Source organism: Oncorhynchus gorbuscha, linkage group LG11, assembly GCF_021184085.1.
Source record: "Oncorhynchus gorbuscha isolate QuinsamMale2020 ecotype Even-year linkage group LG11, OgorEven_v1.0, whole genome shotgun sequence".
NCBI classification, from domain to species: Eukaryota; Metazoa; Chordata; class Actinopteri; order Salmoniformes; family Salmonidae; genus Oncorhynchus; species Oncorhynchus gorbuscha.
In genome coordinates, this window is record NC_060183.1 from 69,508,862 (window position 1) to 69,520,841 (window position 11,980).

At 45.5% G+C, this 11,980-nt stretch overlaps 1 protein-coding gene across 1 annotated transcript in view; it reads left to right on the top strand.

Moving 5' to 3' along the window:
- The window catches only part of LOC124047714 (metal transporter CNNM4-like), a 63,961-nt gene extending 53,048 nt beyond the window's left edge, over nucleotides 1-10,913 (top strand). The window contains exons 5-7 of the mRNA XM_046368017.1: nucleotides 10,156-10,190; nucleotides 10,422-10,559; nucleotides 10,718-10,913. Of these exons, the coding sequence (XP_046223973.1) occupies nucleotides 10,156-10,190; nucleotides 10,422-10,559; nucleotides 10,718-10,913 (369 nt within the window). The remainder of the gene's footprint in view (nucleotides 1-10,155; nucleotides 10,191-10,421; nucleotides 10,560-10,717) is intronic.
- The last annotated feature ends 1,067 nt before the right edge of the window (nucleotides 10,914-11,980 follow it).

Here is an 11,980-nt window from a genome sequence, read left to right on the forward strand (position 1 = left end):
ATGCAGCTCCTTCTCCAGATCCCAATCACCTGAATTCTGATCACCTGTTTACACACCTGTGTGTCATTATGACATACTATTTAGTTCAGTCCTTTGCACCCCATCATTGCGAGGTATGGTTTGTTTTGTGACACACTTCTAGTCTGAGCGCTGTGTTTCCCCGTAACTTACTCCTGCCTCACTAACGACACATTTTGCCTATTCCCTGCCTGTACTTTAGCCCATTGGATTTCCTGTTATCAACCTATTGTCTGATCTCCCATACGATATTACTAGCCTTTTCCCTGTCTTGTACTGTTGCCTTTTTGGACACCCTGTGTATGACCTTCTGCCTGCCCCTTAACCCAGCTACCTGCCTCCTCCTGTAGTCCATTTACAAATGAACACCTGCTGCACCCTGCTCTTGAAACCAGCTTTCTGTCTCCCATCGTACTCATTACAACTATATAATTCCATATGTGTTATTGCATAGTTTTTATGTCTTCACTATTATTCTACAATGTAGAAATAGTAAAAATAAAGGAAAACTCTGGAATGAGTAGGTGTGTCCAAACCTTTGACTGCTACTGTATATTTTCACCTCTCCTTGGCAGTAAGGCTGGACAAATAGATTCTAGATTTTTTAAAACCAATTTAACGTATTTATCGAAGTAGCTAGATACTTTTTTTCTCAGTTTTGCAATGAGGGCCAATGGGTAAGCAAGGGTTACGGAATGTTCTTGTCCCCCAAACTGTGGGTGGAGTCTCCAACCAAGGGGTGTGGCCAACAGTCCAGTAGTGTAGCTACTGACGTTACAAGAGTGATTCAAAAATGATTGAGAAATATTTAAGTAGAGAAGAATGGTTTAACCTTTTCAGTGCTAGTTAAGGATACTATGGTTACTGCGTTTCACATTGGATTTACAGCATTAACTACAAAAAGGAAAGACAAGTTTTTATTTTAATTCTAGTGCCACTCTGCACACAAGCTTATTAGCTAGCTAGCTAGTCCAACGTTAAGACAATTCTCTGAAGTTCAAAGACATTAAAAGTTCCTTCATAGAAGTCGCTCATCAGTAGGTATAATTATGTGGGCCTAATTCAGATAAGGCATGTCATAACAACAAGATACCCCCGCTTCAAGCCGAGCCTCCACCCTCTCTTGCTCTCTCCCCGCTCTCAAAATTTCAATCACATCTTGCGCCATAGACTCGTCTATCCAATGCATTTAAATAGCTTTCCCGCTCCATAGCAAGCTGCTCTAGGAAAGGAGGGATACCTAGTCAGTTGTACAACTGAATGCCTTCAACTGAAATATATCTTCCGAATTTAACACAACCCGTGTGAATCAGAGAGGTGTGGGGGGCTGCCTTAATCAACATCCACGTCTTCAGCGCCCGGGGAACAGTGGGCTAACTGCCTTTCTCAAGGACAGAACAAAATATTTTTTACCTTATTAGCTCTGGGATTTAATCCAGCAACCTTTCGGTTACTGGCCCAACACTCTAACCACTAGGCTACCTGCCGCCCTGATTGGTGAAAACATGTCATGTCAAGCTAAATGTAAATAAATATATATTTCAGAGGTTTCAAAAGGAGCAGAAAGGAACGATATAAACCGGCTCAGAAGTTTATTTTGCTGGTCAGAAAAATTGAATGGAACAAAAAATAATTATGGTTCTATTCAGAAAGAAATGATTGGAAAATAATTTTGGTTCCAACCCCTGATTATCACTGTCCCATGTCATCCTATTAATGTGGTCACCAATATGCCCACAGGCCCAGTTATTAAATAAAGCTTACCGTGCGCTCTGCTTCCTCTTCTTGATTGATGGTACTTGGCCCGTATTAGCTTGAGGCAATATGTACCTGTGTGTACTGTATGTGCGTGGAGTACATCTCAAAGAGCTAAATCAGTTACTCAAAGAATAAGCTGGGTGGTTTGAGCCCCGAATGTTGATTGGCTGAAAGCCGTGGTATATCAGACCGTATACAACGAGAAAGACAAAACATTTATTTTTCCTCTTCTAATTACATTGGTATCCAGTTTAAATTGCCATAAGGCACCTCGGGGGGGGGGGGGGGGTGCTATATGGCCAATATACCTCAGTGTTGCATCGTGCCTAAGAACAGACCTTAGCTGTGGTATATTGGTTATATACCATTCCCCCGGGCCTTATTGCTTAAGTATAGGCTCTTTATTCATCAGAATGGATTAATTCATTACTTCACATCACTGGTCTGGGGCACATAATCTAGATGAGGGTATTCACCATGAATATAAACACAGATACATATTTGTCAATGACATACACCTGAATACACAGACAAACGTTTCCCCACATTATATTACTGTACAATATGTGAATATCTACAAGTACAGGGAGGAATGTGTATCCTGTTTAAACATAAAGAGTATATATACACAGATGTGGTCTGAGCGTACAATTATGGGCGGGTGGGGACACACACACACACACACATATCTGTGCATGCAGGTCTGAGTGATCAGTTTGGATGTGTGAAGAGGAAAAACACAACATGTACAGTTGAAGTCAGAAGTTTACATGCACTTAGGTTGGAGTCATTAAAAATAGTTTTTCAACCACTCCACAAATTTCTTGTTAACAAACTATAGTTTTGGCAAGTGGGTTAGGAGATCTACTTAGTGCATGACACAAGTAATTTTTCCAACAATTGTTTACAGATCGTTTCACTTATAATTCACTGTATCACAATTCCAGTGGGTCAGAAATTTACATACACTAAGTTGACAGTGTCTTTAAAAAGCTTGAAAATTCCAGAAAATGATGTCATGGCTTTAGAAGCTTCTGATAGGCTAATTGACATCATTTGAGTCAATTAGAGGTGTACCTGTGGATGTATTTCAAGGTCTACCTTCAAACTCTTTGCTTGACATCATGGGAAAATCAAAAGAAATCAGCCAAGACCTCAGAAAAAAAATTGTAGACCACAAGTCTGGTTCATTCTTGGGAGCAGTTTCCAAATGCCTATCATTGTGTTTACTTGATAGCTACCTACACAAATAGCTAGCTATAACAAAGTGTTAATAAGATGAATTCATTAAAAAGATTAAAAGCAATACAACTGTTCAACTGTACAAACAATAGTACGCAAGTATGAACCATGGTACCACTCAGCTGTCATACCGCTCAGGAAGGAGACGCGTTCTGTCTCCTAGAGATGAATGTACTTGTGTGAAAAGTGTAAATCAATCCCAGAACAACAGCAAAGGACCATGTGAAGAAGCTGGAGGAAACAGGTACAAACGTTTCTATATCCACAGTAAAACGAGTCCTACATCGACATAACCTGAAAGGCCGCTCAGCAAGGAAGAATCCACTGCTCCAAAACCGCCATTAAAAAAGCCAGACTACGGTTTGCAACTGCACATGGGGACAAAGATTATACTTTCTGAAGAAATGTCCTCTGGTATGATGAAACAAAAATAGAACTGTTTGGCCATAATGACCATTGTTATGTTTGGAGGGAAAAAAAGGGAAGGCTTGCAAGTCAAAGAACACCATCCCAACCGTGGAGCAGATTGGTGGCAGCATCATGTTGTGGTGGTGCTTTGCTGCAAAACTCACCCAATTTATTGTGGGAAGTTTGTGGAAGGCTACCCAAAATGTTTGACCCAAGTTAAACTATTTAAAGGTAATGCTACCAAATACTCATGAGTGTATGTAAACTTCTGACCCACTGGGAATGTGATGAAAGAAGTAAAAGCTGAAAAAATTATTCTCTCTGCTATTATTCTGACATTTCACATTCTTAAAATAAAGTGTTGATCCTAACTAACCTAAGACAGTGTCATGCCTTGGTCTTAGTATTTTGTGTTTTCTTTATTTATTTGGTCAGGCCAGGGTGTGACATGGGTTTATTTTGTTGTGTTTTGTATTGGGGTTTTAATAAGCATTGGGATTGCGGCTGAGTAGGGGTGTCTAGCATAGGCTTGGCTGCCTGAGGCGGTTCTCAAACAGAGTCAGGTGATTCTCGTTGTCTCTGATTGGGAACCATATTTAGGTAGCCTAGGTTTCACTGTGTGTTTCTTGGGTGATTGTTCCTGTCTCTGTGTTTGTTTTCAATAGAAAGGCAGTATAGGTTTTCGTGTTCCGTTTATTGTTTTGTTACTTAGTTATTTCATGTATCGTTCTATTTTATTAAAGAACATGAGTAACCACCACGCTGCATTTTGGTCCGACTCTCTTTCAACAGACGAACGCCGTTACAGAATCACCCACCACACCCGGACCGAGCAGCGTGGTGACAGGCAGCGACAGCAGAAGCAGCGAAAGGAGGAATGGACATGGGAAGACGTTTTGGATGGAAAGGGTTGTTACACTTGGGAGGAGATACTGGCTGGAAGAGAGCGCCTCCCATGGGAACAGGTGGAGGCACTTAGGAGAGCAGAGGCAGCCGGAGAGAGGAGCCGACGTTACGAGGGAACACGGTTGGCAAGGTAACCCGAACGTCAGCCCCAAAAATTTATTGGGGGGGAGGCTCAGGGAAAGTGTGGCAGAGTCAGGGTTCAGACCTGAGCCAACTCCCCCTGTTTACCGTAAGGAGCCATGGATGTTATCGGAGCTATCGGCGAAGCTGAGGGCTGAGTCTGAGAGGGTCGAGGAATTATTGGACAGAATGGAGAAGAGTGAACAGATGGGAGATGAGGAGACACTCGAGGAGTTGTTAATGGAATTGGAGGAGAGTGAAGAGAGAGAACAGTTGATTTGGCGTAGTATGCAAGATAGTCGCCCGACGGAGCGTGTCGGGGATTTGATGGCACCTGGGTCAGCGCTCCATACTCGTCCTGAGGTGCGTGTTAGTCGGCTGGTGAAAATTGTGCCAGCCTCACGCACTAGGCCTCCTGTGTACCTACCTAGCCTCGCACATCCTGTGCCAGCCCTGCTCTCAGGCTCTCCAGTACACCTTCACGGTCCGGTCCATCCTGTGCCACCTTCACACACCAGTCCTCCGGTGGCAGCTCCCCGCACCAGGCTTCCTGTGCGTGTCCTCGGTCCAGTACCACCAGTTCCAGCACCACGCACCAGGCCTTCAGTGCGCCTCGCCTGTTCAGCGCAGCCAGAGCCTTTCTCCTCTCCAGTGCTGTCGGAGTCTCCCGCCTGTTTAGCGCAGCCAGAGCCTTCCTTCTCTCTAGCTCTGTCGGAGCCTCCCGTCTGTTCAGTGCAGCCAGCGCTTTCCTCCTCTCCTGCGCTGCCGGAGTCTCCCGCCTGTTCAGTGCTTCCAGAGCCTTCCTCCTCTACAGCGCTGCTGGAGTCTCCTGCCTGTTCAGCGCAGCCTGAGCTGCCAGTCTGCATGGAGCAGCCTGAGCTGTCAGACTGCATGGAGCAGCCAGAGCTGCCAGTCTGCATGGAGCAGCCAGAGCTGCCAGTCTGCATGGAGCAGCCAGAGCTGCCAGTCTGCATGGAGCAGCCAGAGCTGCCAGTCTGCATGGAGCTGCCAGTCTGCATAGAGCAGCCAAAGCTGTCAGTCTGCATAGAGCAGCCAGAGCTATCAGTCTGCATGGAGCAGTCAGGGAAGCTAGATCCGCCAGTCAGCCAGACTCTTCCAGATCTGCCAGTCAGCCAGACTCTTCCAGATCTGCCAGTCAACCAGACTCTTCCAGATCTGCCAAGTCAACCAGACTCTTCCAGATCTGCCAGTCAAACAGACTCTTCCAGATCCGCCAGCTAGCCAGGATCTGCCGGAGCCAACTACCTGCCTGAGCTTCCTCTCAGTACTGGGCTTCCTCTCAGTACTAGGCTTCCTCTCAGTACTGGGCTTCCCCTCAGCACTGGGCTTCCCCTCAGTCCCGGGCTTCCCCTCAGTCCCGGGCTTCCCCTCAGTCCCGAGCTGCCTCAGTCCCGAGCTGCCCCTCAGTCACGAGCTGCCCCTCAGTCACGAGCTGCCCTTCAGTCCAGTGGGGTTCTGGGTGAGGACTACTAGGCCATGGTTGGCGGCGAGGGTGGACTATCCCAGGACGCAAAGGGGAGGAACTAAGACATTTATGGAGTGGGGTCCACGTCCCGAACCGGAGCCGCCACCATGGCAAAGACGCTCACCTGGACCCTCCCTATGGTTTTGAGGTGCGTCCAGGAGTCTGCACCTTAGGGGGGGGGGTTCTGTCACGCCTTGGTCTTAGTATTTTGTGTTTTCTTTATTTATTTGGTCAGGCCAGGGTGTGACATGGGTTTATTTTGTTGTGTTTTGTATTGGGGTTTTAATAGGCATTGGGATTGCGGCTGAGTAGGGGTGTCTAGCATAGGCTTGGCTGCCTGAGGCGGTTCTCAATCAGAGTCAGGTGATTCTTATTGTCTCTGATTGGGAACCATATTTAGGTAGCCTAGGTTTCACTGTGTGTTTCGTGGGTGATTGTTCCTGTCTCTGTGTTTGTTTTCACTAGATAGGCTGTATAGGTTTTCGCGTTCCGTTTGTTGTTTTGTTACTTAGTTATTTCATGTATCGTTCTATTTTATTAAAGAACATGAGTAACCACCAAGCTGCATTTTGGTCCGACTCTCTTTCAACAGACGAACACCGTTACAGACAGGGAATTCTTACTTGGATTAAATGACTGGAATTGTGAAAAACTGAGTTTAAATGTATTTGGCTCAGGTGTATTTAAACCTCTGACTTCAACTGTACCTGTTACTGGACACATCAATCATGGGGATCACTTGTCTAAGTGGGGTTATTACCAAAAATGATAATAAGATAATGGGCACAAAAACAGCAAGGCAACAGTAGCTTAACTTAATGGTCCCTAATGGTGCCCTATTACCTACATCAGGGATCATCAACTAGATTCAGGCACAAGCTGATTTTCTCTTCAGCAGATGGTCAGGAGGCCGGAACATAATTACAAATCATTTTTAGACTACAAAAAGCCCAAACAGATATAATATTTGACAAAAACATAATTATTTTAAACCTTGGTAAGCAAGGTGGGGAGAACAAGTATTTGATACACAGCCGATTTTGCAGGTTTTCCAACTTACAAAGCATGTAGAGGTCTCTCATTTTTATCACAGGTACACTTCAACTGTGAGGCGTCAACGGAATCTAAAACAAAAATCCAGAAAATCGTATTGTATGAACTCATTAATTTGCATTGATAGAAGTATTTGATCACCTACCAACCAGTTAGAATTCCGGCTCTCACAGACCTGTTAGTTTTTCTTTAAGAAGACCTCCTGTTCTCCACTCAATACCTGTATTAACTGCACCTGTTTGAACTTGTTACCTGTATAAAAGACACCTGTCTACACACTCAATCAAACAGAGAGCTCCAACCTCTCCACAATGGCCAAGACCAGAGAGCTATGTAAGGACATCAGGGATAAAATTGTAGACCTGCACAAGGCTGGGATGGGCTACAGGACAATAGGCGAGCAGCTTGGTGAGAAGGCAACAACTGTTGGCGCAATTATTAGAAAATGGAAGAAGTTCAAGATGACGGTCAATCACCCTCGGTCTGGGGCTCCATGCAAGATCTCACCTCGTGGGGCCTCAATGATCATGAGGAAGGTGAGGGATCAGCCCAGAACTACACGGCAGGACCTGGTCAATGACCTGAAGAGAGCTGGGACCACAGTCTCAAAGAAAACCATTAGTAACACACTACGCCATCATGGATTAAAATCCTGCAGCGCACTCAAGGTCCCCCTGCTCAAGCCAGCACATGTCCAGGCCCTTCTGAAGTTTACCAATGACCATCTTGATGATCCAGAGGAGGAATGGGAGAAGGTCATGTGGTCTGATGAGACAAAAATAGAGCTTTTTGGTCTAAACTCCACTCGCCGTGTTTGGAGGAAGAAAAAGGATGAGTACAACCCCAAGAACACCATCCCAAACATGAAGCATGGAGGTGGAAACATCATTCTTTGGGGATGCTTTTCTGCAAAGGGGACAGTACGACTGCACCGTATTGAGGGGAGTATGGATGGGGCCATGTATCGCGAGATCTTGGCCAACAGCCTCCTTCCCTCAGTAAGAGCATTGAAGATGGGTCGTGGCTGGGTCTTCCAGCATGACAACGACCCGAAACACACAGCCATGGCAACTAAGGAGTGGCTCCATATGAAGCATCTCAAGGTCCTGGAGTGGCCTAGCCAGTCTCCAGACCTGAACCCAATAGAAAATCTTTGGAGGGAGCTGAAAGTCCTTATTGCCCAGCGACAGCCCCGAAACCTGAAGGATTTGGAGAAGGTATGTATGGAGGAGTGGGCCAAAATCCCTGCTGCAATGTGTGCACACCTGGTCAAGAACTACAGGAAACATATGATCTCTGTAATTGCAAACAAAGGTTTCTGTACCAAATATTAAGTTCTGCTTTTCTGATGTATCAAATACTTATGTCATGCAATAAAATGCAATTAATTACTTAAAAATCATACAATGTGATTTTCTGGATTTTTGTTTTAGATTCTCACAGTTGAAGTGTACCTATGATAAAGATGACAGACCTCTACATGCTTTGTAAGTAGGAAAACCTGTAAAATCGGCAGTGTATCAAATACTTGTTCTCCCCACTGTACCTTATATCTCTGTTGTTTTTACAGTCTTTCATGTCCAACAATAAAAATAAAAATCTGATGTTGTTTTTTTGTTAAAAACTTGGGGGGACGGAATAAGATTGCAAACCCTGTGCCCCCTGGTCAATACTAGTGCACTGTTTCAGGAAAACGGTCCATTTGGGACACAACCCATCTTCATTGGCAGGAGAATATATCTAGTAACGCCTAGTGATGCTCAGTGATGCTCTCCAGTCCAGTGTGTGTGTGTGTGTGTGTGTGTGTGTGTGTGTGTGTGTGTGTGTGTGTGTGTGTGTGTGTGTGTGTGTGTGTGTGTGTGTGTGTGTGTGTGTGTGTGTGTGTGTGTGTGTGTGTGTGTGTGTGTGTGTCTGTGTGTGTGTCTGTGTGTGTGTCTGTGTGTGTGTGTGTGTCAGACAGTCTGGACGATGAGGAACAAACTGTTCTCGCTGACGTGGTGACAAAGCCACGGGGCAAAAGTTCACAGACACACTCCTTCAGACCACACTCTTTTTTTTTTCAAAAAAATGTATTTATTGAATATCCAAAACATACAATATATTTGCAGTGAAGCCGCTCAACAACTTCATCATAACAGTCATCCAACAGATTCACATACAGAGTGACATACAGAAGCATCCAAGGTCAATGCCCTGCTCAAGGGCACGTTGACAAATCTACCACCAGGCTAACAAACGTGAACCCGAACCCTCCAAGATCCCCCCCACAGTTCCCCGATAGCTGTCCCTCAAACATTTGAGACGCCTCACACAGAGGGGTGTAAAGCTCTCTGCCATTGGATTCTGGAACAATGGAAACGCGTTCTCTGGAGTGATGAATCACGCTTCACCATCTGGCAGTCCGACGGACAAATCTGGGTTTGGTGAAGAACACTACATGCCCCAATGTACAGTGGCAACTGTAAAGTTTAGTGTAGGAGAAATAATGTTTTGGGGCTGTTTTTAATTTTTCTGGCTAGGCCCATTAGTTCCAGTGAAGGGACATCTTAACGCTACAGCATAGACGGTTTCGGGAAGGCCCTTTCCTGTTTCAGCATGACAATGCCCCCGTGCACAAAGGGAGGTATATACAGAAATGTTGTGTTAAGATCGGTGTGGAAGAACTTGACTGGCCTGCACAGAGGTCTGACCTCAACCTTATCGAACACCTTGCTGATGAATTAGAACGCTGACTGCAAGCCAGGCCTAATCGTCCAACATCAGTGCCCGACCACACTAATGCTCTTGTGGCTGAATGAAAGCAAGTCAAGTCAGAAAAGGGAGGACCAACTCCATATTAATGGCCATGATTTTGGAATGAGATATTGGAAGAGCAGGTGTCCACAAACCCATGGATGTATCTACTTTATTTGGATTGCTATTTATTATTTGTGCATTTGTATTGTATTTGTATTGTATTTGTAAGACATTCTACTGCACTCTTGGAGCTCAAATCAAACAAAAATGTATTTCATCACGTGCTTCGTAAACAACAGGTGTGGACTAACAGTGAAATGCTTACTTACAGGCCCTTCCCAACATTTCAGAGAGAAGGAAAAGAGAGAAATAATAGATACAAGTAATAGTAAATACACAATGAGTAACAATAACTTGGTTATACACAGGGTACCATCACCGAGTTCATGTACAAGGGTATGAGGTAATTGAGGTAGATACACTTGTAACGCAGGTCAACTAATGTTGAATACTTATTGTTACTAGTGAGATTCCAGTAACCAATCATATTATACTATATTGCTATTGATATATTTAAGTTGACAGCTATTACAAATCAGCTGTCAGAAGCTGCATGAGGAGCAGTTTATTTTGAGCCAATCAAATCTCAATATTCTCTTAATCCTCAATTGAAATCAAACTCTGGCGGCTCCAGACTGACGGGCGGCTCTGGCGGCTCCGGACTGACGGGCGGCTCTGACGGCTCCGGACTGGAGAGAGAACCTGGAGGGAGCAGACTGGAGCGACATACAGGAGGCCTGGTGCGTGGAGGAGGTACCGGATGGACCGGGCTGTCGGGGAGCACTGGATCTCTGGTGCGCAGCCTTGGCACCACCCCTCCAGGCTGGATGACCCCTTTAGCCCGGACCCTCCAGAGTGCAGGCACAGGTTGAACCGGGCTGTGGGTGAGCACTGGAGATCTGTTGCATACCACTCGCACCTCTCCCTTAGGCTCAATGCCCACTGCACCCTCCCTGCACCCCGGGGACACAGCACGCAGAGCCTGCGCAGGATACCCTGGGCTGAAATGGCGTACCGGAGACCAAAAACGCTGAGCCGGCACAATACGCCCTGGCTGGATGCCCACTCTCGTGTGGCACTTGCGGGGGGCTGGCCTATAGCGCTCCGGGCTATGAGCGCGTACTAGCAACACCGTGCGCTTGACCGCATAACACGGTGCCTGACCAGTACTACGCTTCTTCCAGTAAGCACGGGGAGTTGGCTCAGGTCTATCGCCTGACTCTGCCAATCTCCCCGTGTGCCCCCCCCTCCTCTCTAGAGGAGATCTGCATGGAGGAATGGGCCAAAATACCAGCAACAGTGTGTGAGAACCTTGTGAAGACTTACAGAAAACGTTTGACCTCTGTCATTGCCAACAAAGGGTATATAACAAAGTATTGAGATAAACTTTTGTTATTGACCAAATACTTTTTTCCACCATCATTTGCTAATAAATTCATTAAAAATCCTACAATGTGATTTTCTGGATTTTGTTTTTCACATTTGTCTGTCATAGTTGAATTGTACCTATGATGAAAATTACAGGCCTCTCTCATCTTTTTAAGTGGGAGAACTTGCACAATTCGTGGCTGACTAAATACTTTTTTGCCCCACTGTAAATATTCAGACCCTTTGCTATGAGACTTGAAATTGAGCTCAGGTGCATCCTTTTTCCATTGATCATCCTTGAGATGTTAAAACTTGACTGGAGTCCACCTGTGGTCAAATCTATTGATTGGACATGATTTGGAAAGGCACACACCTGTTTATATAAGGTCCCACATTTAACAGCGCATGTCAGAGCAAAAACCAAGCCATGGAGGGTACCAGGGAAGGGTACCAAAATATTTCTGCAGCATTGAAGGTCCCCAAGAATACGGTAGCATCCATCATTCTTAAATGAAAGAAGTTTGAAACCACCAAGACTCTTCCTGGAGCTGGCCTCCCGGCAAAACTGAGCAATTGGAGGAGAAAGGCCTTGGTCAGGGAGGTGACCAACAACTCGATGGTCACTCTGACAGAGCTCCAGAGTTCCTCTGTGAAGATGGGATAACCTTCCAGAAAGACAACCATCTCTGCAGCACTCAACCAATCAGACCTTTATGGTAGAGTGGCCAGACGGAAGACACTCCTTGGTAAAACGCACATGGAAAGCTCGCTTGGAGTTTGCCAAAAGGCACTTAAAGGACTCTCAGACCATGAGAAACAAGATTC